The sequence below is a fragment of the Cyprinodon tularosa genome, unplaced genomic scaffold (genome assembly GCF_016077235.1).
Source record: "Cyprinodon tularosa strain WSP-4 unplaced genomic scaffold, ASM1607723v1 ctg4, whole genome shotgun sequence".
In the NCBI taxonomy this organism is placed as follows: Eukaryota; Metazoa; Chordata; class Actinopteri; order Cyprinodontiformes; family Cyprinodontidae; genus Cyprinodon; species Cyprinodon tularosa.
In genome coordinates this window covers 2,730,248-2,756,202 of record NW_024039118.1, presented here as the reverse complement: position 1 = coordinate 2,756,202, position 25,955 = coordinate 2,730,248, and the positions used below count along the sequence as shown (strand labels likewise).

Genomic DNA, 25,955 nt, shown 5'->3' with positions numbered 1-25,955 from the left:
ATTTTAGGAAAGCAGGTAGAAGAACACTGAGCCCAAGCAAAAGATACAACAGCATGTAGAAATGCAGTTTTATATGCTTTACTGAAACATGGCTGCAAGATCATATCCCCTTTTCAATGAAATGAACTCAAGCATCCTTCTCTCCTGCCCAAAGTCAAACAGACATCCCGTCCTTCTCTGTCCCAAAACTTGTCTCTCACCCCTCAAACGTTTTATCTTCCATTTCTGCCATAGACTCTTTTGCTTCTGCTCAATTGTTCTTAACCAAATAAGAAGATTGAGCTACTGTCTCCCTCTGCTATCCGTTTGTCTCTAAAAGGCAAATGAAAACCCAACTGGAGAGACTGAATCACAATAGTACACCAAATCTAAGCGGTATCATACAAGTGCCAACATTTGTCACTGATTTATTCCTGGTCTTGGTTTCTTCTGGTCTTGGTCTTATTTCTTGCCTTGACCTAAACAATAGAGAAATGTTTGCATGTTAAATGCACCTGTCAAAAAGATGAGAGGGCAATCAATCAGGAGTAGATTTTCAGGTAAGATATATACTTTATTTTGTTTAAAATGAAGAGTTAGTTTTTTTCTAGAAAACAGTTCACCTGGTTATCTAAACTGGGAAAGAAAGCCACATTTTCTGAAAAAGAATAATAAAAATTTAACTTAAAAAGATTAAATTACATGTGACATTAAAGTTTGGAACGTCATGTGAATGCATTTCTACATTATTTGTGTGATTCAGTGGTTGTTGGGCAGTGGGTGGTCAGTAGATCATCTCGTTTTGTCACACAGGAGGATCTTTAAGGAGAGGGTAACATGGTGCAGACAGGTGTGATTGACGTGATTTTTCAGGGAGAAAGACTTATTTGCTTAGCTGACTGTAATCCAAACAGGCATGTCAGTGCTAAGCCGGGACCTGTGTAAGACGGGGAAACCTATTCTTTCAGTTTTTCTTGTGATAGCACAGAGCAATAAAGCATCTTTGTATCATAAAGCTGCAGGTGTTCACTGAGAGACAAAGGGAAAAAACAGCTACCTATAAGGCCAGCTTCGGTATTCTTATCAGCTATTCCAATGCACAGCTTTCAATTTTTGCTCAGCTACAGAGGTCCGACCCTGAGTCAACACATTAAGCAAGACAGTACGGACACATAGATGGATTGCAGAGAGATAACGCCTCTGGTCCCACCCCCTGCTTCCCCATTTCTCTCATCCACGTCTAAAGTGGAACAAGGCAAAGTTCACCTCAGGCTGTGCCGTTTGCCCTGACAGCCAGCAACATAAAACCCTCCATTTGAATGGTTAAATGTTGTTTAATTAGTGATAAAAGCCTAGCTGTAAAGCAATTCTGATGGGTCTGTGACTTAAGGCTTAAAAGAGAGTATTTGTGTGTGTCAAAGGAGAACAAATTTAAATTTTGCAAGCCTACTGAGTTGTGTAGTGACAGTTAAATATTTTTACTCCAAGAATTGCTCCTATGCGGATACATACACAAAGAGAATATCTGTTATTGTGATATTACACCAACAAACCCTCCATAATAAAATAATATAAAATTTGTTTAACTTTTTTTCCTATGAAGATAGTTTTGTAGTTAAAAATATATCTTCTCATACTGTATGCATATTGTGAGATGTGCAACTATGACATCTAAACTAACATTAGTTGATAAAGGGAATTCACTTGAACTGCTTATAAAAGAAGCCTCACTCTCAAGTTAATATTTTATTTTAAAAAAATACCAACTGTCGACAACTCACATTCCCTGCAAAATTAGCACAACTGAGTCAAATGTTTTATTATGCTTTATCCTTTTGCCTGTCAGGCCTACCCATAACAGCTTTATTTTCTATAGTCATATAAACTTGGAAAGTTTTTGACTGCATGTATGTTATTTTAGAGCATTTTTTTTTTTTTTACAATTTAGTAAAAATCATGGTAAAAAAGTACTGTATGTGAATGAATATAAATAAACCCTGAGCGAAGTGTTGAATTGCTTAACAGTGATATATATTTTTTACTTGTCTCCATTAATTCTTCATGTTATTCAGAGAGATGACAGTATTGATCTGGCTGCTTAACAACTACAACCTGTCAGAATGCCTCAGCCATTACAATAAACTCACAATTAAGCATAGCTGAAAACAGTTCTATTGTGCATCTGAATGAAACACTCACATCCTTTGTGCCACTAAAATGGTTTTTCTAATTAGCTGCAGGAACTGAATGACAGCTTTGTCCGATACTGTCACACCGACATGGAGGGTTTTCTGAGTGATATCGACCGTTCGCTGTCATCAAGCAGACGAGTCTTCAAACAGCTGGAGAGAAAAGGCATCTCAGGTCCTCAGGAGAACGAGTGGGAGCGACTGCAGAGCCCGGTCGGAAACAACACATAGTTGGTCATCATGCAGGATGAATAAAAAGGTCTAATCCTGGTTTGATTCTTCTTTCAGCCTTGCCTTCCTCCTGACATGTTAAAGCTCGAAATGGGACAAGAGCATCAAAGCTGCTTTATAAAGAGTACAGATCTCTATAGATGTGATCAGTCACTTTAAAATGTGAATGTGGATACGTGGGAGTAGTCATCTTTTGTTTACTAAACACATAAGAAAGTCCGATAATGCACAGCAGACTTTTATTCATAGGCTTGACTGCCACCGTGGAGCTGAAAAGACATTAAGATTTGCTGTTCCTTAAGGTCTCATTGTAGGCTTTCTTTACCAGCCGTGTTGTTTCCCTATTCAGGGGACCTGGGTGTGTGCAAAAAAAAAAGGCTTTATTTTTCTTTATCTGGTGTGAAAAGGTTAAGCACGAGGCAGGAGTGGCTCAACCTTGACAAATTCAATTAAATGGAGAGCAACTCGCTATGAAAGATTTTACAGCAGAATACACTGTCCACTAAATACAGGAAGCAGCCACTTGTTAATCATTGGTTGGGCTATCCCACGTTTCCAAGCAAAATTAAACCTGCAGAAGAGATTATTAAATTGACCATTTAAATATTTTGTAATATTGCAGTAAACCTCTAGTCTTTATGTCCCCGCATGCTAAAGATTTTACATACTAAACGCATGATTATTGAGAACAGTGTAGAAAATGTGCCTTAATTGCAATAAATGCCATCTTAAAATATTTAGTATGTGGCATTTTTGTGTTTTGCTCATTAGCTGGAGCCCAATCCTTACTGTTGTCTAATATAGGGGAAGTCGGGTATACGACTATATAAAGCATCTAACAGGCACAATACTGAGATCAATCTATATTTTATGAGTTGAACTAGTCAACGGGAAAAAAGACACAACTGTGAGTTCAATCCCCACTCCCACAGATTGCCACTCTGGGTCCCTGAGCAAGACCCTTAACCTCACACCCCCTAGGTGCCTCACAATGGCAGCCCACTGCTCCCCAAGGGGATAGGGTAAATGCAGAGAAGTATTCAAAATAAAAAAATATATATAAATCACTATTCAAATTAAATTTGATGTGAGTTTCTATGAGTTGTTTCAATAATTCATCTAAAAGTTCTAACTTCCAGGTAAAGTAAATCAATCTGCAATAATTACATGCAAATACATGAGTAAGAAATGGTTTGTCGGCAGGAAAACTGATCAGGAACTGAAACTTGAGCTCAGTACTGTGTCTTTATTAATCTTAGCCTTACTAGTCCAGTGGTGGACGAAGTACTCAACAGTACTCCCCCCTGTCCCCCACTGTCACAAGTTCAGAGCAACAAATTAACTCTCTGTATTTAACCCATCACCTTGGGGAGGAGTAGGCTGCCCTTGTGTGGCGCCCGGGGAGCAGTGTGAGGTTAAGGGTCTTTGCTCAGGGACCCAGAGTCGCAGTCTGTGGGAGTGGGGCTCAAACTCAGAACCTCAGGATTCCAACCTCTATGCCCCAACCACTAAGCCGCCACTCCCCTGCAAAGTACTTGAGTGAAAGTATTGATACTCCTAGTCAAATCTTATTCCACCACAAGTAAAAGTTACTCGGTCAAACATCTACTCCATTTATTTAAGTATCGAAGCATTCACTTTTTGAAAATATATAAGTATTTAAAAGTATTTCTAATATCAGTAGGCTACATTTCTAATTTTCTGAGTAATTTGAAATATCCTTGTAACTTTCAGAAACCGCCTGATTAATTGATGCATAGAACCACCTGCTCCAAATTCTACACCACTTGTTAAGAACTTCAGCATAAAAATGGCACAATTATTTGAAATATTATTTCTTATTTAAAAACAAAATGAAGAAAACAGGAGTTTCTTGATTCTCACTATACTTTCACTATGGAATAGGTTTAAAGTTGAATTTATTACAACAAAGGAACTGCAACTCAGATTTGAGAACTCATCCTACTGAACAAATTAGCCACATGGCAACAACTTATGCATTAATAAAATGTATAAACTACAAATAATATCTGCCTTGAGTTTCTCACATTTGTGAAACGTCATTAAATCTATAAAACAGTGGTGTCCAAAAAAGTACAGTAATTATCTAAATGTACTTTGCTACTTTCCACCCCTGAACTAATCCAATCTTCTACTTTTTCTACGTACGTTTTTGAACAGCAGTAACTACTGATAACACACAGAATAAAAGCTGGTAAACATTTTACTTTTATTTTGAAACACACAAACAACAAAAATACCATTTATCAAACTGAGAAAGTGTAAAAAATACATTCACAAAACATGTACCCAAAATGACATGCAGAGACTGACAGAAATGAAAGCTACACCAGCAGCACACAACTTCCAAGTCCTAACACCCAAATTCATATACACCAGAGATGTGCACTGTAAAACCAAAAACGCCTTTAAAATTAAACACGGTTCAGTATTTAAATGTGATTGTTTATTTTCCTTACTAATTATCAGAGCCCAGTTTTCTTTTTTTCTTTTTAGGGAGTTCAACACAACTGTACACACATAAAATAATTCAACCTTAACACCAACTTATTCAACTGCCATCCTTTTAAAGAAAAGCTATTCAATTCTTAATATCCCTTTTTTCCTTGGTATCACATGGTAGTGTGATCCTAGAGCAAATAAAACATGAACACAACATAGAGTGATTTTTTGTTATCACTATTATTCAGAAATATTGTCCTTTATATAATAATCTCCTGTTTAAAGCATAATGTTGCGGGTTTAAAAAAGAGAATTGTACATTTTTGTTCCAGTCTTGAATGCATATAGTCAGATTTACATTTATGTCATAAAAAAAGAAGAAAAAAAACTTTCACTCTTCATTAAGATAACAGAATCATTTCAACCATGCAAGAAAGTGCTTAGAAGTAAAGCTGCTTAATGAACATGAACTGTGAAAAGTATCAGAAGGTACAGCTGGCTTTGAAGCAGAAAGTTGGTGCAGATAGCATCACAGTGCAGCTGTGCAAAAAGACCAATTACCATTACATCCAGCCTACAAGATGTTTTTCATAAGGCATTCGAGGTGATTGTGAAGACAAAGAAAAATCACAGTTTAGAAGATTATGCAGCACTGCAACAAAATGCAGAGGGATGCCTGAGTTACCAAGTCGTTCTCTTGGCTAGAAAGCTGGCTGGCTTGTGGTGCTCGGTGAACTCAAATACAAATCGTGTGTGTTCTACTGATGTTGGTCCTGAAACAAACCTGCTCTTTTTGCACTTTTTTTGTATTAAATATTGTCTCACTACAATCGTGTTCTTGACAGCCCCTCAATTACTTTGAACTGTCGACTTCCACTTTTAATAGAAGAAGAGACCTACTATCCTTAATGCTGCGAAGGATGAGATCAATGCGATAGGTACCTCTAAGCGGCAGTACTAAACATCATGTGTGAACATTGTAAGGAGAAATATATTTACTTAAAAAGAAAATACTCCAAAAATGCTATATCATTCAGACTTTAGATGGGCTCAGTAAGAAAGGATTATTTACATTAAAAAATGGAATAAATGTGTGAAACAAAATATTATGTACATTTAATTATAACCTTTACAAACAGTTTTCTGTATTTTTTTAAAGAACAAAATTAAATGATATAAGATGTGCAGCAATAAGAAAAAAAAAAATATTCCCTTCAGATAAAGTATTCTGATCAGTGAGATTTAGCTTTACCAAAAACTTTCCCAATTCCTGATTTTCAAAAATCAAAACTGGAGCACCTTTAAAGAAAAAAAAATCCTTCCATATACCAACAGACATCAAAAAGGTTAAATCCCACTTGTAGAAAGCTAGATAAAAACATATATATGACAGCAGGATTACAACATGAGATGGCCGGACCTGACCGGCTGCAATGCCAATACCCTGCCCACGATGCTGTGCAGCATTCTGCACCGGCTCTGTGGAGTGGGAATAACCATAAAGCATATTCCATTGTTTTTCTATTTAAAAAATACAAACTGACACACCTCTCATGCTTGCATCACTTTTCAAAATATTAAAAAATAAAATGTATTCAGTTTTAAACCTACATGAATAAAAAAAAAAACTTTAAATACATTTCCAACTAATCAGATTTTTATTTTTTTATTTATTTCAGCTAGTTACAGAGACTAATTTAAGACTTTGATACAACGGAACCAAGCAGAAGATGCATCATCTGCTTACAGCTAGTGCAAAGGGAGGGGTTGCAGAACAAAATAATAAGGTGTCAAATGCTGGGAGCAAGAATGCCCCAGAAGAAACGGGATGGGTAGTTCAAAGTCACAGTCGAGGTTGAGGTTAGCATCAAGGTCAGAACACTGATGCCAGTCTTTTTCACTCCTGTCTCCGCCTGGCTTTGTCCCAGCTTCCATCAGAGACGCAGAGGATGGAATGTCACGAAGGTAAATTGCTCTCAGCCTCCATTTGCAGCAACAGTCAGACACTGCCTGGGTTTATTAAGTTCCTTCCTTTCCTTTTCACCTTTCAGCACTCAGACAGTACTGTCGAAATCTCCCTGTGGCTCAGCTACGTGTGTGTGTGTGTGTGTGTTATGTGTGTGTGTTGTTCCATCGTCCCTTTCAGAGAGTTTTCTGATGCCCATTGGCAGAGAGCTTTCCAGATTCGGGGTCTGCGGGGCTGTTTGACAGTTGCAATTTATCCAGACCTGGGTGGTGGAAGATAAGGCAGAGAAATCTCATAAATAAAAAAACCTCAGACTTTTATTGAGGTTGAGGTATTGATGTTCTTTTCTCCCCTCGGTGCCTCTATCTGACAGTTCCTAACCCTTTTCCATCCAGTATATCAAACATTTAAGGCCAGTCAGACAAAGTCTTTAAAACCACACAATCTTTACTATTTTGTGTCTCACTAGGTCATACAATTTGAGAAAATAAATTAATTCGCACATGCATTGCCGGAAAATCAGAATATCACTAAAAAGCTTATTTATTTCAGCAACTGAATTCAAAAAGTGGACTGAAAATAAAAAAATAAATTGTTTTTCAGAAATTAGGTTGGCATACAAAGGATTATTAATATAGAAATGTGAGCCTAGTTTGATCTAAGATAGTAAAAAATTGTAAAAGTTTAGAGTGAGACATATCAAGCCTCTTTCTTTTGATATTTGTTATTATGGCTTAAAGGTGGCAAACTGAACTTAGCTTTTGAAAAATGCATTATTTTATGAAATAATAATAAAAACTGATATTTTAAACAGAAATGTAAGGCATCAGCCTGTAACATTGGCCTAGTGAGATGTAATGGATGCCCAGATTGCTTTAATAGCTGCCTCCTCTTTACCTGCATAGCGGAGTCTGTTGTTTGTCATCTCATTCTTGAAAATGCTCCATCAACTCCTTAGGGATTCATGGCGCTAGACTATGTTGGCCAATCAAGCACAGTAACGGTACCACGGTACCAGGGACAGTGCAGGCTAGTGTCAAGTCCTACTGGTAAATGAAATCAGCATCTCTATACGGCTTTTCAGCAGAGCTTATCCCATGTTCTAACCCTTCCTGGTAGATTGTGGGCATCACTGGACCAACACCAGCAGATTGCATGGCACCCCAAATCAAACTTCACATTAGACTTAATGCAATGTGGTTGCTCCAGAAATACCAACTGCATCTACAGTCTACTGCCTGGGAACCTCAACCCAAAGTCTTGAATGGATTTTTCTTGACAATCCTCTTAAGGCTGTTGCTCTCACTGGTACTGGGACAACTATCCCTACCGCACTTTTTCCTCCCACTAAACTTTCTGTAAATATACTTGGATACATCCCAGATAAACCAGCTTCATGTAGCTATGGTCTCTGCTGGCTCACCCTCTTTGATAGATCCCAATTGTTGTCTTCTGGACATCAGTGTAGCCTGTGATATGGCCATAACCAATTATCTATATATTAAAATGCTTTTCTTTTTCTTTCAATCTTACTGAATATTGATGTACTGACACTCTATAAATCAAAACTGATCAATTTTAATTTAATCTAAGTCTGCCATTTTTTTAATGTACAGTATATTTTTTTCCCCTGAATTTTTTTAAATATTTATTATTCTTTCTTGTGTGTCACTGTATGCATTAACTGCCTGTTTGCTTTGTTACTACAACACCCAATTACACCCAATTATTATGAGTATCTGAAAAAAATCAAATCAAATCAAAACTGCAATAAATAAATGCTCTAAAAATTTCTGTTTGGGATTTATGTATCTTTTACTAAAGTATTAAACTTTGTATTCTTATTTAGGTGTACCCATACATTGCACTGTTATTTGGCTTGTTTTGCATTATTTGTTGCCTCAATGCAACAAAGGATGAAGGTTATTTGTTACTTAGTTAAGGTTTTAGTTTAAATGCAACCCAGAATGCTTTTTAAATCTGCCTTTAGCTCCTTTGCATTATTGGGTCTGGAATCACTCCTATTCTCTTTATAATACCTTATAATTTATCACGCAGTGGTCCCCAAAGCCAGTCCTCAATGGCTGTTGGTTTTTTTTTTTCAAGGTTTTTCCAGTACAAACACCAGATTGAAAACAATGAGTCTTTGCTAGGCTACTGGAAAACCTGGTGACACACCGAGGAGTAAATTACATGGCTCCAAAACAATCTACTGACCATGGAAATTTCCCAATGGACCCAAAGCAACTTGGATTCTATGCCCACCTTGATTTACAAACAACAGACAGGTTCATCCTTTCATCAGGACAAATGCACAACAGCCCAGTACCTTTACCTGGGATAACATTAAGTTAAGGTTTTCACGACCATAAGGCGCACCGTACTAAAAGGCGCACTCTCAGTTATGTGTCCCATTTCTGTATTTAACACACACATAAGGCGCACCGGACTATAGGGCGCGTTTTTTATATACAGGTACATGTCCTCTACTACCTTTAAATACCTCTACTGCGTATTTAAAAATACAGCGGGAGCAAAACTGAGTATGACTGTGCTTTATTCATGTATTTATTACAAAGTATTAATCAAACCTGGGAGCTGACCGTGAGACAGACACATCGCAGATGACACAGCGCTGTGGTCACTCCTAAATTAACTTAAAATCCTGAAACCTGCCGACAGAATATGTTCGCTTTTATTACCGGTATCCTGGTGCCTGCAGTTTAAATTATTTAGATGAAAAACACCTGCCAGCCGCCGCGTTGAACCCGGAGGCTACCCAGCCTAGAGGGATTTCTACTGTTGGTGCACCGCTGGTATGTGGGGGTCTGAGCGCCTCCGACAGAAATAGATAATCTGGATGAACTGACTGCAATTATTAAGTTTTCAGGTGGACTTTCTCACTTAAAAACATATTAAAACTACTTTATTCCCACTGATCACAGCAAATATAGCTGCAAGATTTAGATTATTTAGATGAAAAAACACCTGCCAGCCGCCGCGGTGAAGAGGAGACCCGCCCAGAGGCTGCTGTTGAATTAAGTTTTCAGGTAGAAAAATAGAGCGGGAGCAAAACTGAGTATGTTTGTGCTTTATTCATGTATTTATTACAAAGTATTAATCGAACCCATCAAAGTCATCATCCTCTGTTTCTGAATTAAACAGCTGCGCTAAATCAGACATGCCAATTTCCCTTTCTTCGCTGTCAGAGTCACTTTCCGTGCCGGGCGGCTCCTCAGAAATAATGCCGGCTTTTGCGAAAGCTTGAACAACAGAGCCAGCAGACACGTTAGTCCAAGCATCTACAATCCATCCGCAAACTGTGGCGTAACTTGCCCGGCGCTGCCTTCCACTTATCCTGAAACTGTGGTCTCAGTCTGTCATCCATCGCTCCCATGCCGCTCGCAGCCTTACTTTGAACAGCTGGTTCACACCGATGTCGAGCGGTTGAAGTTCCTTTGTCAGACCCCCGAGATAACGGCGAGCACAGCGTTTATTTTTTTTCACCATGTTTTTCACATCAGCTGTGAGATGGGCACGCATGGAGTCACATATTAAAAGCGATGGTGATGCGTGGAAAAAAACCACCTGGTCTCCTCACATAGCCTACACCTCCCTCAGCCACTCTTTCATCATCTCCTCATCCATCCAGCCTTTTTCATTTGCTTTAAAATCATATGTCATCAGAGCGATGTGTCTGTCTCGCTGTCAGCTCCCAGATCAGCTTCTCTGATTGGTTGATGCGGCGCGTCCAGCAGCAAAACTTCAATTTTTTCCATCTCGAGCAGCAGCAGCGCGTTGGCGGCGCGCTCCCGACTCGCTGCGCCTGCTGCTCAAAACGCGCTGCGGGACCTTTTGCTGCGTCTATACGCTCGTCAACCGTTGACTTTGCATGTAAACTCGCTGCTACTGCTGCACCTGGTTGACAGCGAGCACAGCATTAATTTGTTTCCCCATGTTTTTCACATCAGCTGTGAGATGGGCACGCATGGAGTCATATTAACGGCGATGGTGATGAGTGGGAAAAAAAAACACCTGGTCTCCTTACATTCAGCCACTCTTTCATCATCTCCTCAATGAGGTGGTCTCAAAAGTCGCAGTTGCAACACACATAGGGCGCACCGCACCATAGGGCGCACCGCACATTTTGAGGGGAAAAAAAGACGTTTATGTGCGCCTTATAGTCGTGAAAATACGGTAGCTTTGCTTCAGAGTTATTTAAAGACAGAGGCTATACTTGTTGCTTGTACACTCTTACTTTTTTTTTTATTTCCCATTAATATTTTTGCAAACAGCATTCAAGAGCTGGCTTCTTAAGCAATGGCTTTTTGTCTTTCCTTCTCTGCAGAAAGTGTCATCAACTATCTGCAAGATGAGGACCAGGTCTGCAGTTTTTGCCATAATTATGTAGGCCAACCATCTGATTAAATGAATTTTGCTGTGTTAATGTATTTGATGTGATCATTTTGAAGACCTTCAGGATTTTGATGTCTGTGAAAGGTGCTATAGAAATACTAATTATTTACTTGATAAACCTTCATCATTACAATCAAAAGAAGAAAAGTTTTGAAAATATCTCTCTGTGTGCATAGTGTCTTTTAAATATGAATGTAACTTAGAATTGTACCACTGAAAAAAATGAACATTTAAGTGACATTCTCATTCTCATATTAAAATGCAACAATGAGTTGTTTATGTTTTAGATTGGATAAAAAAAAACAACATTAAAGTTCGGTTAGAAAAAGGATTAAGAGACAATTACCTAAGGCCTTCAGGAGTTCCTCCCGCACTGCTGAAGTGAATTTTCTCACAAGACAAAGAGTTGTCACAACAGCAAAAAGCAAGTTGTATGAGAGGACGATGTAGATGTTTCCCAGCCAATTAAATCTCCCGAAGTCTCCCAAGAGATCAAACCTAGTGATACCTGTAAAGCACAAACATAAGTGTCACATATTTTTTTCAAAGTGTTTTGGAAACGTCATGTCCCACCCAATAGAATCAAAGTAAAACAAGGCTCTTAGAAGTGTTTGAATTTTTCACCATTATGCTTCAACTGTTTAAAGTTGTATTAGTGAGAGGCATCGAAAGAAGCTGAGTGACCAGTTTTCCCCAAACTTAAAGAATGCTGCTAACCCCTCACTAACATATAAGACAAGTCTGACTGTTTTGACATCATACTGATTACAATAAACAAGGCAAATGAAAGGGGAAAAAAAGGAAATGCCAAAATTAACTCACTAACTTACACCTCTAATGCTGTAGTTTGATATGCATGCTTGGCACTATAAAAATACATATAATACAAAAACCTCATTCAAGCAGACAATAATGAGAGTGGAAAGGCATTAAAGGTGACTACCCTCGTCAAAATGATAGATGTAGTTAATTTTGAAGGTCTCTTCTTGCTCCAGACTTCCACAACAGTGCATATATTTTTATTTTTCTCATTGCACCCTTAAACAAATGATACTGACTCCTATTATAGTAGAATAATGAAAGTTATTAGGATTAACAACACATCTTAGGCTGTCATTAGAATACAGCTTTACTTATTATGATGAAGAGATCAAGCAAACCACCATTTTAAGCTTGTGTTTCATAACTGCCCAATCTCTCCTACAATTTGTATGCAGTAGTCATATTCTGATGTGTCAGACTGAAGAAGCCCCAGTCTCTGGGCACTACTTCTCCTGTAACATCTTCACGATCTCTCCCGTCAATTAGATTGAGCTATCGATCCGGTGTCTGCAGAGATGTATTTGCAGCCACAGTATGCAGTTTGGCATGCATCACAGACCTTTAACAAAATTGCCCGCGAAGAGGCAGGGAGAAAAATGACGGAGACCTCAGTCAATACAGCTAGCCACTGTGGTCTGGCCAAATTTGTTTCTAATACCATAGGGTTTTGATCCTAGTTTGGTAATTTGATAAAATCTGATTAGAGTTTAAAAAATTGACTTTTGAATTTTGTAGAGCATATCCCTAGTAGAGAGTTGCAGAGATCTGCATGCTGCTGGTTCCACATCCTAGAGGCATTCATCGGTTATATCATGGTCTGTTGCTGTTAAAATATTTTATATTATGTAAGTCAGATAAACTAAATACAGATTCTTTGTCAAAAAATGTCCCAGTTGTATTATAAACTACTCAAAAAAAATTAAAGGAACACTTTGTAATCAGAGTATTGCATTAAGTTAATTACACTTCTGGGATCTATGTACACACCCATTCAGATCTTTGGAGTAAAATTATCTCCACTGCGCATGTGTGCAACACATAATTCAATCCTTCTTTTCAACTGAAAGGTAATTAAGGAAAGGAAAATACTTAAACTCGACAGCATCTGACAATTCCCTGTCCATGTTAACTGAGATTTTGAACTTTTGATCAACCAAGATTTAGACTGGACGGGGAAATGCACATGTAAACATATCTACTGGTTTTAATGTATAAAACGTAGTGAAGCATGAAACCTTTCCCACCAATGTCATCTGTAAGCCTAATTTGATCCTAGTTTACACAACAAAAAATAGAATCCATAAAATATGTTCTAATTTTTTGGTATAAAAAGGCATATATTATTTTTGCTGCAAAATAACATTAATCATTAAATAATATTAATCATCATTTGTCCTTGAATCTTACACATTCCAGTAAAATCTATCCTGTGCTTTTGATTCGCACCATAGGGAGGAGTGGCCTACTGCTGTGCAGGCATTTGGGTAGGAAGTTTTATGGCAGAAGTGCAAGATGAAACATTTGAGGTGTGACAGGGAAACTTTGGGTCCAATGAAGGCATATGTCTGACTGTGGGCAGGAGAGAAGAATGTTTTTGAAGAATGTCTAGTTCATTGGCTCTGTCCAGACTTCAGATCCTGCTTAAAGCCAGTGTCCTTCTTTATCGTTGACAAGAAATCTCTGATATTGTTCTGCTGGAACTTGCTCTCCTGCTGCTTCCTGTATACCTTCCTACTTTCTCTTAACTTGACTAAGTTGCTTCTGTACACTCCACAATAACTAGGGGGTTCTTCTCATTTTTTTGTAGTTCCTTCAGGTCACATGATATTACGGGTTTATTATTGGGGAGGCCTCTCATCATTATGGTGGGGATGATGCCATCTACAGTGAGGTTTATACAGCTAGCCATTGCACTTATGTCTCCTTCATAATTCATAATGTGACCTCAAAACAATCTTTCATGGCTTCTTCAGCTTCCTGTCACCATCTTCTCTTTAATGCAAGTTGTCTTTTATAAAGGGGGTTTTATTCTGAGCAGAAAAAACAAGATTGTGATCCAATTTCTCAAGAAGAGGTCTTACTTTAAAGATGTATGAGTCCCTAACATTTTTATTGAAAAACTCCCAAATTGTCTTTTCACTGGTTCGGGAGCTAGCAAAATGAGAACTGCAAGTGTAACAGAGAGGAAGGGATCATTAAATCGCCAGCTATTGCCACAAATTAATTAGCCTATTGTGTCTGTAGCTTAGAAACAACAGAAAGGATTAGATTCAACATACAGCCACCTAGAACAGCACATTTCTAGAATCCATAACATTTTACTCTGTGAACCTGCTATTGAATTTTGAAACCACAAACTGATTTATTGGATATTATATTGAAAAAGTGTTAAAATTATTTTAATTTATTAACTATCACCATATTCCTCAAAGAAGAGTGTCTCTTTTATTAGATGCAGCTTGTTAAAGTGTGCAAAAAGATGAAGAACTTATAGAAAAATAATTCCAGCATTTCATCTCATTGAAAGTTATTTTGATGGTAGGAACAATGCATCAGATTTTTTTAGCCTATACCCTGTGATGTTAACCTGTCATCTTAGTAAAAGCCATCAGGGACTCCCAGAGATGTTTAAGGATTAATCTGTTAGTAGGAGAAAAATGCTTAATATTCCTCACAACCTGGAAAATCAGGAATAAAACTTTAGATATTCAGTTTTGCATAACAACCCTCACTTCAATCAATAGGAGACACTGACTCTCTGTCTCAAACTTAAGGTTTATTTAGGTTAGTAACCCCATCCCTGGGAAGGGGTAAAGATATGCAGCTGATGTAACATATTTGCCACCTTTCTAATAAGATGGCATACAACCTGCATAGCTTTGTCTTCCCACATCTAAAAGTACACAAAAACTCACAAAACTCTTTTGACACGTCACTGCTTCACACTCGACTTTCAATGCGTTTTTTCCTCTCCAGCTCCATCTCAGTCATGTATTCCTTTCATTTATTCAGCGTCATAAAGCAGAACCTGTTGATATTTTGTAAAGCTCTCTGTGACTCACTGTATGTTTGCTCCATCCCATTCTCAAACCAGTCACACACACACACATACACACACACACATACCAACACACAGAAGAGAGTTTAAACAGCTGGGCTCTGCATGTTTATTGCGGACATTATGATGGTGCCACTCCGGGTATTTTCACCCTTTTTATTTGCACTCTGGTCTAGTGTCACAGAAGGAAATGTAAGTAAAATGGATCTAAATGACCTCACATTTAAGAGTGAATCTGAAAATGCCTGTATAGGAGCCATGTTTACAGTACATGTCGCTCCCATCACAGTTTTTGAAGTGCTAAGTTGCTATTATAATATGCTATTTTTTAACAATTAATTACTCCAGCACCCTGCCAGCTGTCATCTTAACATGGTGGGATTGTTTGAGTGAGCAGATGATACTAGGAGCTATGTGGTCCAGGGCGTTATGCCCCTGGTAGGGTCTCCCATGGCAAAAAGCTCCTGAGGGGAGAAGCTGCAGGCTGGGGTGGCCTGGCTCATTGCCGCCCATCTCAAGGGCTGGTTACACTCCCCGCAGCATTGTGTCGCAATGAGCTTGATGCAGACATTTTCGATTTATCAGAAAAACAAAACAAGCCGGCCTCCTGTCTGTGGCACTGTCTGCTGTCACCTACAATTTGGGAGAGGTGCAGCAGAGCTGCAGGGGGGACAGGTCTCTTACCGTTGTCTCGGCCTATGGGCCCAACATCAGTGCAGAGCACTTGGCCTTCTTGGAGTGCTTGGGATGGGAACTAAATGGGGCTCCAACAGGGGACTCCATTGTTCTACTGGGGAACTTCAACTCCAAACAGGCAGCGACAGTAAGACTTGTACAGGGGTGATCTGTATGAACTGCCTCCCTGATCTGAACCCAAGCGGTGTTCTGTTATTGGACTTCGGTGCTAATCCCAGTTTGTCCATAACAAACACCATGTTTGAGGACGAGGGTGACCATAATGGGTGAGTGGCGGCCTAGTGGTTAGGGCATAGGGCTTTGAATCTTGAGGTTGTCAGTTTGATCCCCCACTCCCACAGACTGCCACTCTGGGTCTCTGAGCAAAGACCCTTAACCCCACACAGCTCCCCGGGCGCCGCACAATGGCAGCCCACTACTCCCCAAGGGGATGTGTTAAATGCAGAGAATTCATTTCATTGCTCTGTACTTGTGACAGTGTAATGACAATAAAATTGAATTATATAAAAAATTATATTATATATTAGCGCACGTGGCACGAGGATAGCCTAGGCCGGAGGTTGATGATCAACTTTGTAGTTGTAGCATCTGATCTCCAGTCACGTGTCTCTGACACTCTGGTGAAGAGAGGGGAAGAGCTGTCAACCGATCACCACCTGGTGGTAAGCTCAGTTCGCTGGCAGGGGAGGGAGCTGGTCAGACCCGGCAGGCCTAAGCATGTTGCGAGGGTCTGTTGGGAACGTCTAGTGGTACCTGTTAGTGCGGTCTTTAACTTCAACCTCCAGACAAGTTTCCTGAGGGAGGTTGGAGACATGGAGTCAGAGTTGTCCATGCTCGAAGGTTCGTTGGAGTTCGCCCACATGTGTTTTGTGGATCTGGAGGTGTTCAACAGTGTCCCTCCTGGTCCTCAGGTGGGTGTTCTGGGAGTATGGGGTCCGGGGCCCTCCATTAAGGGCTGTCTGCTCTCTGTATAAATGCAGCAGGAGGTTGGGTCACATTGCCGGCAGTAAGTCAGATCTGTTCCTGGTGCATGTTGGTTTTCGCCAGGGCTGCCCTTTGTCTCAGGTTCTGTTCAATACATTAATGGACAGAATTTGTAGGCGAGGTCAGGGACCGGAGGGTGTCCTCAGAATATCATCTCTGCTGTTTGAAGATGATGTTGTCCTGTAGCCTTATCAAACCAGGACCTTTGGCATGCACTAGCGCGGTTTGCAGCAGAGTATAAAGTGGCTGGGATGAGGATCAGCACCTCCAAATCCGAGGCCATAGTTCTCCACCGCAGAAAGGTGGACTCCCCTCTTCAAGTGTGTGGAGAGTTCTTGTCTCAAGTGGAGGAGTTCAAGTACCTTTGGGTCTTGTTCACGAGTGAGGGACGGAGTGTGAGATCGACAGACGGTGTGGCGTCGGCAGTGATGCAGTCCCTGCATCGGACTTTGAAGAGGGAGCAGAGTCTGGGGCAAAGCTCTCGATTTACCAATCAATCTATGTTCCCACCCCCACTTATGGTCATGAGATCTGGGTAATGACCGAAAGGACAAGACAGCGAATACAAGCAGCCCAAATAAGTTTCCTTCGCAGGTTGGCTGGGCACACCCTTCGAGATCGGGAGAGGAGCTGAGTTATCCGGGAGGAGCTATGAGTAGAGTTGTTGCTCCTCCATGTCGAAAGGAGCCAGCTGAGGTGGCTCGGGCATCTGTTCCGGATGCTTCCTGGTTGCCTCCCTTGGGAGGTGTTCCAGGCATGTCCCTATTGGGAGGAGGCTTCGTGGAAAGCCCAGGACACGCTGGAGGGACTATGTCTCTGAACTGGCCTGGTGTCGCCTCGGGGTCCCCCCAGAGCAGCTGGAGGAGCCGTGTGTGGATCAGGAAGTTTGAGCATTTCTGCTAAGACTGCTGCCTCCGAGACCCGGCCATGGATGGATGGATGGATGGATTACTCTAGTATTTACTCTTCTATTCTAAAAAAGGAATTCTTGAAATAATCACAATGTGGTCTTATTTTTTTAAGAACATGGGCTGTTTCTCAATATGTTTACTTGTGCATTTCTTAGCCTGTCTACAGCAGTCCTCTGGGAATAGCCGTGTGTGAAGTACTGCTGGTTCTGATGGAGGTTTTAAGTTATATCTGGCAAAATGTTCATTTAATTTGTGTTTATCTGACTGTGTAAACTATTATTCCCCCACTAAATGAAAAAAAGTAAATGATTTATTATTATCTAGAGAATTATCAATAACAGGAGGTGAAATGCAGCTGCAGACGAGCCAAGCCTGTGGTGATGTTACAAGTACGTTTCTGTTCCAATTGACCCATATTTATGCTGCATGCTCCCGTTCTCCTCAAGTCCATACTTTCCCTGTGTTCTTGCACGAACATACTAGGCGAGAACACACTCACATTCTTGCGAATTGAGAAACGGCCATGAGCTACTGTACAAAGTGTACTGTGACTTCAACATTACAAAACATACAGTGAAAGGGGATAGATAATTTTTTAAAGCACCATATTGTTTACAGTCAGGTCATCAGGTAGATGAAAATCTAAATAAAAGCAGCTTTAAAACGTGCAAATTTACATTTTAAAATTTGTTCTTAGAATGACACAAAAATGTAAACTTTATTTTTTCCTGGTTAAATAATACCAAGCAAGTTTAGACACATAAAGCCTTGTCAGTCAGTCTCTGTTTTGCATAAAATTAGATGCTCAGATGTAAAATCCAATTTACCTTTTTAATTCATAAAATGTTCCTCATACAAGCAGACAAAAACAGACTGGTACAAAAGCAAACTCACCAAGAGTTCTGGACATTACAGGTAGAGCTGAGCTCAGGACCAAGATGGACACACAGCAGCCAATGATCTAAAAATAAGAAAATTGTCCCATTTTAGTTTTCAGGCCGCTCAAGCACATAATGTACACTTTATTTGTGGAGAAATAAAACACTTCGACAGTTCCAGTGCTGATGTGCCCACACACATACACCCCACTCGATGTTAAATTGGTTCCACATATTACACAATTAGTACCTCTGAAGTTGCTCATTACCAGGCTCCCTCCATTGTCCTTTCAAGCCCTTTCACTAAAGCGTCATGGCTAGTTAACAAGCTCCGCCACTCCCAAACTCATTACCAAGTGAAAAGGTGCCACTATAGGCTGAACAGAGCACACATCCTCAACCCCCTAAAAACCCATTCTTCCTCTGATGTATAAGAAAGGAGCTTGCACTTTGTCAGTGTTTACACAACCCACAAACAAATATTGGACACATTGAGGAAAGCCGTTGTAAAACCTTGAAGAAACCGCTGGGAAGCCTTAGGGATTCAGGGAAAAAGGAAGCTGATGGAGGAGGAAAAAAAAAACGGACAAAGAGAAGGAGCCCCAAAACATATCAGAACCTCTGGGGGTAATTTCAGCATCTTCACTCCCTCTTCAGCCCATCTTTACCGTTGTCATGGTTGTGTCATCCTTCCTGGGAGTGAATCCCTCAAAGACACGCAGGCTGTAGAATCCAACGACGGAAGACACCATCAAGTAGCTGTTCAACAAATCAATCAAGGACCAAAAACACTTTGCAGCAAAGACGTTTTCTTAAGTCTTTCACATGTTTTCCAGGATTGCTTCTTTTCAACTTTAATAAAAGGTGATGAAACAACACAAAATGCTCCCGGAAGGTGTTTGGCTGAGCTATGCCCTAAGCAAACAAAGCTGCCTTGGTGGTGCTGCTTTTGGTCATGGAGCATACAACAGACAAAAGGGAGGTCACTTGAAGGATACAACATGAGGATGATCTCCAGCACTGCCTGAACCACGCCAAATGTGGACAAGGATGTGTTCCCAATTCCTCGATCCTGGACGATAGAAACAACAACAAAAAAAAAAAAAAAAAAAACAATGTATTAGCAGTCATATAGCATCACTTAAACATAAAAACATCCTAAATCCAAACAAAAGGTTTATGATAGCACTAGTTACTGGGACTAGTTCACATTATCTCAGGAGGTATATATATTGCACAAGGAATATTCCAACTTGACAAAAAAGTAATTCAATCTCACTAAATAATAAATGAAAGAGGATGAAAGAAGCTCCTTCCAAATCGCTGTTCATCACACAATATGTGAACAGGTGTTCAAACAAAAACACCATATTGCTTACGGTAAGAAGCGTAGACAGGCTGAGAGCTTGCCAAAAACATGGAAACAACTTAAACAAATACTTAAGCAAATACTCTACAAGCCCCCCTCCCCAACTAAAGATCTTTTGAAAAAGACAAAGACAAACATCTACATTCTCTGAACATTTCAAGCTAGTGTTTTATTTGATTAATATTTGCTTTTGTTAGACTTGGCACAAGAACTAATCTTTCAATAACAAATTATAGCTCATACCTTAATTACTTTATTGAGCCAAGTAGTTTAAAAGTTGAACTCAATCTTTTCAAAAGTGAAATTAAAATACCTACAATACAAAAGCAAAAATGTAGTTGCTCTTACTTTTACAGAGAAAAAAAAAGATGTAATAAATACATTTTTCTGAAGTATGTTGAATTTTGCATAAACATACTGTAATCCTGGAAAACATTTTTACATTTAAACGTTTGAAAGTTTATTCCGTCCGAGTCGTATTTGTTATTATTCATGTTTTTATGATCAGTAGACTTTACCTTTAAGTCTTCTTAGTCTGATCTGTTTTCTGAAACAGCCTTCAAGAAAAAAACAAAACAAAACAAAAGACTCCTGTCTGGCACGTTGTTTCATGCCTGCAAATGCAACTGTCATCTTTCTTAGCTTACTGCAATGCCACACTGCAGAGTTCTTAGTCCATTACATAGCTAGCTTAGCAACCTGATGTCTTTATGGTTGCAGGAATGGTAAACATAGTGACTTATATATTAAATGCGACAATTTACACATTTACATCAACTAGCTTTTCATACATACCAACTATCAGGTGTGGTACAGTTCAGCATGGTTTCAGGCTGCAGAGTGACATTTACTCTTCAGACAGAGTTAAGAAATGGGGATGCCCATTGTTATTAATTATATATTAATTTAATAAATTGTATCTCTGTGCAACTGACCATGTCTGCTGCAGAAGTTTTTTTTACAGAGTCTCAGGCCATGTAAATGTAAACATGTTACCCATGTTTACATTTGGGATTATAATTAGCCAAGCAGAAAATGAAGATCACAATAACCATAATGTATTTAAAAACAAAACAAACAAGCACATTTCAGATTAGTAACACATAGGAAACCCTGATAACCTTAAAGGGGAAGTTCATGTTTTTGGACATGAAGTGTGAAACGTTCACCATCTGTAGCTGACATATAATATTTTAAGTAGCTGGTTTTGCTAATGGGGGTTAGCACATCAGCAAATTGCACATCCAACTGATTTTTTTTTCTGGTGACTACAACGTTACCAAATACGGTTTGACGTCTGTCCAAGTTGTGCACTGCAAAAACTATCTAGAAATAAGTAAAAATGTCTTAAATTAAGTGCATTTACTCTTAATTTGAGTAGGTAAATAAAATGATTTGCAAATGGAATTAGTAGTTTCACTCTTTAAATAAGATAAGTAGATAATATGTGCTTGAAATAAGACAGAACCATGTTATTTATTTTAAATGTAAATGGTTTTGTTGCAGATGGCAAAAAAATTTATATCTAAATAGGTAATTTTTTCTAAAAAGAAGTGCATTTTTTCTTGAATTGAGGAGGTAATTAAGACACTTTGCCAATGGAAGAAGATGATTTACTTTTAAAAATAAGAAAAAAAATCAATTGCATCGTTTTGTTTCAAGTGCATATTATCTAATTATCTTATTGTAAGACTAAAAATACTCATTCCATTGGCAAATCATCTTATTGACCTACTCAAATTACTCTTAATTTAGAAAGCTTTTACTTATTTCTAATCGGTTTTTTTGCAGTGCATTGGCAGTCTGTCACTTAACTACTCAATTCAAGGAAAACACCCTTATTTTCAGAAAAAAAACAACCTCTCATTTAATTTTTTTGCAATGTGACAGACTTTCAAGACAACTCCAAAAGGTTCCATTATTGACTTCAGCAAGGCCATAATAATCAGCAGCTTTATAGCTTGCATTATTAACTATACGGTGTGTGTAGGCTGTAACCCACCATCGCACATCCATAGCTACAAGCTGCAGATTCAACTAGTAATAAATGTATACACTAGCATTCAAAAATATTTGAAAACCCTGAAAGCAGAGCAGACAAGTCCGGGTTTTTATTTGGATCTTTGAATATGTTCCAGTTAAAAAAGATATTTTTAACCAAGATATTAAAATTTTCATTTTTTAAAGACCAAATGCAGTTGGATAGAAAAAGCCATAAACCTGCAGCTTATTGCCCATTGTAATAAAATACAATGTCAGTGTGATAGCTACCAAAGGAAAAGAGCTGCAATAACATCTTTACTAGTCCCCCTCAAAGAGTTGGTTCACACAGCCATAAAATACTGCTTCCCTTAATAGAAGTAGCGACAGCTTTGCATGTTCTCTGGTTCTTTCTCTTTTTACTCTTCTGTTCTGTAAAGCTGAGCAGGACATTGCTCTGTATGCTAGAGACTGCAGTAGGATGCTCAGTTGGAAAGGAAGACAAACGTTGACGGGGCATTTTCATTGTGTGCTCTTCGTATAACAATTAGCATATCAGGGGTTCATTTGACTTTCCCACAGTCGGAGTCGCTGCTCGGGTCGTGGCTTGTCCAGATGTCAAACCAGATGTTTCCCAACTTTCTTTCCACCATCCTCATTTCTTACAAACTATTAAACTTTGGGCAGAGGGAATTTTTGTGCCAGAGGGGCAGAGTGGATTAATGTATAGGTTACATAGGTAAACAGATGGATTTCATATCAGTATTGATTGTTTAAAAAGACGACACACCCCTTCTACTGGTCCTATGAGATTAGATCAGACGTGTGGCATCCATCCAGTTGAAAAGAGGCATGACCTGTTTAATTGAGCCAAACGTTAAGGGAGGACAGTTTCAAGCTACATGACGAGTGTAATTTAGGGGGATTTTCACAGATGCGTCAAGCCAAAGCAAACATCCTCTCAATAAAATAAATGGAATGTGGACGGCAGCTCTTTCAGATGCCCGCCAGACGAAGAATAATGTGGTAGAAATAGGATACATAATGTTGCCCCTTCCCAGACAAGAATGCAACCACAAGCACACGCGCATACACGTAAGAGCACACATGCATGCACCGCTGCGTGTGGGGATGAGATACAGAAAGCTTAACACAGGTCCGCTTGTTAGTTGAAGATGTAAATCTCTAAGAGTCATTCTACTCAATCAGACTCACACCAGATTCCCTCTGCTTGGCCCCGCTTGACTTTGCAGTAACAAGGAGAGGCAGCTTTTTCAATCACTGTGGACATGAAACACGTAACAAGCTCACTGACCCTGCAGGTTGCTGTGAAATGACTCTGAATGAACTTCAAAAAACAAAACCAGTAACACATGGTTTTGATACAGATTACCATCTCTTTGGGTTCCTTTTTTTCCACAGCACCTGAGCATATCCGGAATTTGATTTATGTCTCAGCCGAGGACATGGCAAGTCTCATAGGCAGGCTCCTCTGCAGTTTACATTCTGGGTGTGTGCCGGTGAGTATGAGAGAAAAAGCTAAAGGAGTCCTGCAGTTAGACAGAGGGCTTACCGTGGATCCCTTGGGCATGGCCGTCTCATCCACTAGAAGGTAGAGAATGTTCAGGGCCACCATAATAACAGAAATCGTCTGCAAACAGAGAGGAAGATATAGATTTGTTGACATATAGCGTAGAGGGTAATTGGTCTTTTTTTCTCAGAATTTGCTATCACAATATATTTAACTTGCTGATTTGCAGGGATGGTAAGGTATAATCACTATTTTGTGATTAGAAACAGCCCCGAAATAAAGCTTAAAATAGGCCGAACAATAAGAAGTACGCAGGAGTGTGACGCACGTGCCATGCTACACACATGGCCGCTTTGCTTTTTCTAGTGGTATAAGTTGGCATAAATAGTATTTTTCACTGTGTAATTTATTGAAAATCCCAGTTATTGCAGGCAGCTAATCAGCATTGTTTAAAACAACTATTAGATAAAAGTAGTTTCTCCACCCAGACTCTGTGGGAAAGAAGAGTTTGAAGGTGACTGTTTTAGCTCCAGTGGCCAGCAGCCAGGTTGCATACGCCGTGAGCAAACAGAGCCTAATGACAGGTCAGCTTCAGCACTTACCGTTCCTGCGAGCAGGATCAGCATTACTATGGGATACAACAAGTTCTTCTCCCATCCTGATGCTTTCTTTCTTCTCTCTGAGGTACAGCAAAGCGGAGAGTTAACCATCATAAATATTATATACCAAACATGTAAGGGACAAAAATAGGTGTAGAGTTATTTTTACGCTCTTTTCAGGATTAATGAATTCGGCCTTGACCTTAGGATACACTCAAATCCAAGAGTCAGTCATGTGCACAAATTTAGATCAGGGTGAACTCAATGAAACAGAGGAAATCATTATGAATAACAGAACCATTCATCTATAGTAGTAAACTAATATTTGAAGTGATTTCAGGTTATAAGCTACTTTTGATTAAAAACTTCTTTGTGTACTCTGAAAATTAGAAACCAACATAAACAATAAGGGAGGCTTGCTTGCTCCTAAAGCTGGTTGGAAAAAATTTTATAGTACAAATGTTGGCAATGGGTCATTGGTTGTTGCCCAGTTGCACAGACCATGAAATGTGACCATGACCACAGTGATGTTGTTGAATTAGCTGTCTGCGGCTGTTGGTCTACTGTAATTGCACACAGGGGGGGATCTGATTTGTCTTTATAAAGAGAAATATGACCAGATCATCTCAAATCTACACATCCCACCCACTTTATGGAAACATTTCTAAATAACATCAATGGACCTTTTAGATTTCTATACTGAATCGTTTTTAAAACATCTTTATGACAAGTGTGTTAAATTCAAAATAGCTCACATTTTATTGCTCATGGGTGCTAGTGGGGTTCATTTTTAGTTGACTTCTTTCTTCTTTGGAATAATCTAAAGTGATACGAAAAAGGTAAAAACTTCCAGACATCCAGCTAAAACAAAATGCAGTAAGATCTGTTCTTACTCTGCCAATGGAGAACAGATCTTGGTGGGTTGTTGTTGTGCTAAATATGAAAAATGGTCAAAAATAACAAAATTTGAGAATTCAATTGAATCTGTTTTGTTTCTTTTCCTTTGAGATAAACTTTGGTCACTAATGCCAGAATTCGTTCATCAGACCTGATTGTTTTGGAAATCATTAATAACACATGACAGGGGCCTAATATAGTTTACCATTGCACATCACTAAGCTACACCATAAAATCAAAATGGCATTCCAGGGTATGTCATAATAAATTTATGATCAGCTCGAGAACTGCACTTAAAAAGGGGAAAACTAGCATCTAAACAAATGTTTTTGGTCAGTTTTTCAACAGCAGGATCTCTCAGAGGGAGATCAGGAAAACTTTTATTTGGACACAGGCTGCTATAATGCTGTGCATTAGGTTACCATAGTAAAGGTGCCATATAGCTAGATCTAAAACTACATAACTAATTATTTAGCAAAGCAATTAATCTGTTGATTATTTTTTTTGCTTAATCAAATAATAATCAGATAGCCAGAGGTTCCTTAAAGAAATTTTCACGAAATTAAACCTGGCGAAACTCAAAATGTTCCACTTGAGGAGACAAAAAAAAATAAATAAATAAATAAATATATATATATATACACTATATTGCCAAAAGTATTTGCTCACCCATCCAAATTATTGGAATCAGGTGTTCCAATCACTTCCATGGCCACAGGTGTATAAATTCAAGCACCTAGGCATGCAGACTGTTTTTACAAACATTTGTGAAAGAATGGGTCGCTCTCAGGAGCTCAGTGAATTCCAGCGTGGAACTGTGATAGGATGCCACCTGTGCAACAAATCCAGTCGTGAAATTTCCTCGCTCCTAAATATTCCACAGTCAAATGTCAGCTGTATTATAAGAAAATGGAAGTGTTTGGGAACGACAGCAACTCAGCCACGAAGTGGTAGGCCACGTAAACTGACGGAGCGGGGTCAGCGGA

The 25,955-nt window shown here is 39.1% G+C and overlaps 1 protein-coding gene across 1 annotated transcript in view; it reads right to left on the bottom strand.

Annotated features, from left to right (window-relative positions):
• Positions 1 to 5,032: 5,032 nt before the first annotated feature.
• Positions 5,033 to 25,955, bottom strand: part of lmbr1 (limb development membrane protein 1) — a 65,189-nt gene continuing 44,266 nt past the window's right edge. Inside the window, exons 11-17 of the mRNA XM_038297934.1 lie at positions 24,076 to 24,152; positions 23,516 to 23,593; positions 19,592 to 19,665; positions 19,262 to 19,352; positions 18,610 to 18,676; positions 11,591 to 11,752; positions 5,033 to 7,090 (exon numbers count right to left, since the gene is read on the bottom strand). Coding sequence (XP_038153862.1) covers positions 7,005 to 7,090; positions 11,591 to 11,752; positions 18,610 to 18,676; positions 19,262 to 19,352; positions 19,592 to 19,665; positions 23,516 to 23,593; positions 24,076 to 24,152 — 635 coding nt within the window. The 3' untranslated portion in view covers positions 5,033 to 7,004. The remainder of the gene's footprint in view (positions 7,091 to 11,590; positions 11,753 to 18,609; positions 18,677 to 19,261; positions 19,353 to 19,591; positions 19,666 to 23,515; positions 23,594 to 24,075; positions 24,153 to 25,955) is intronic.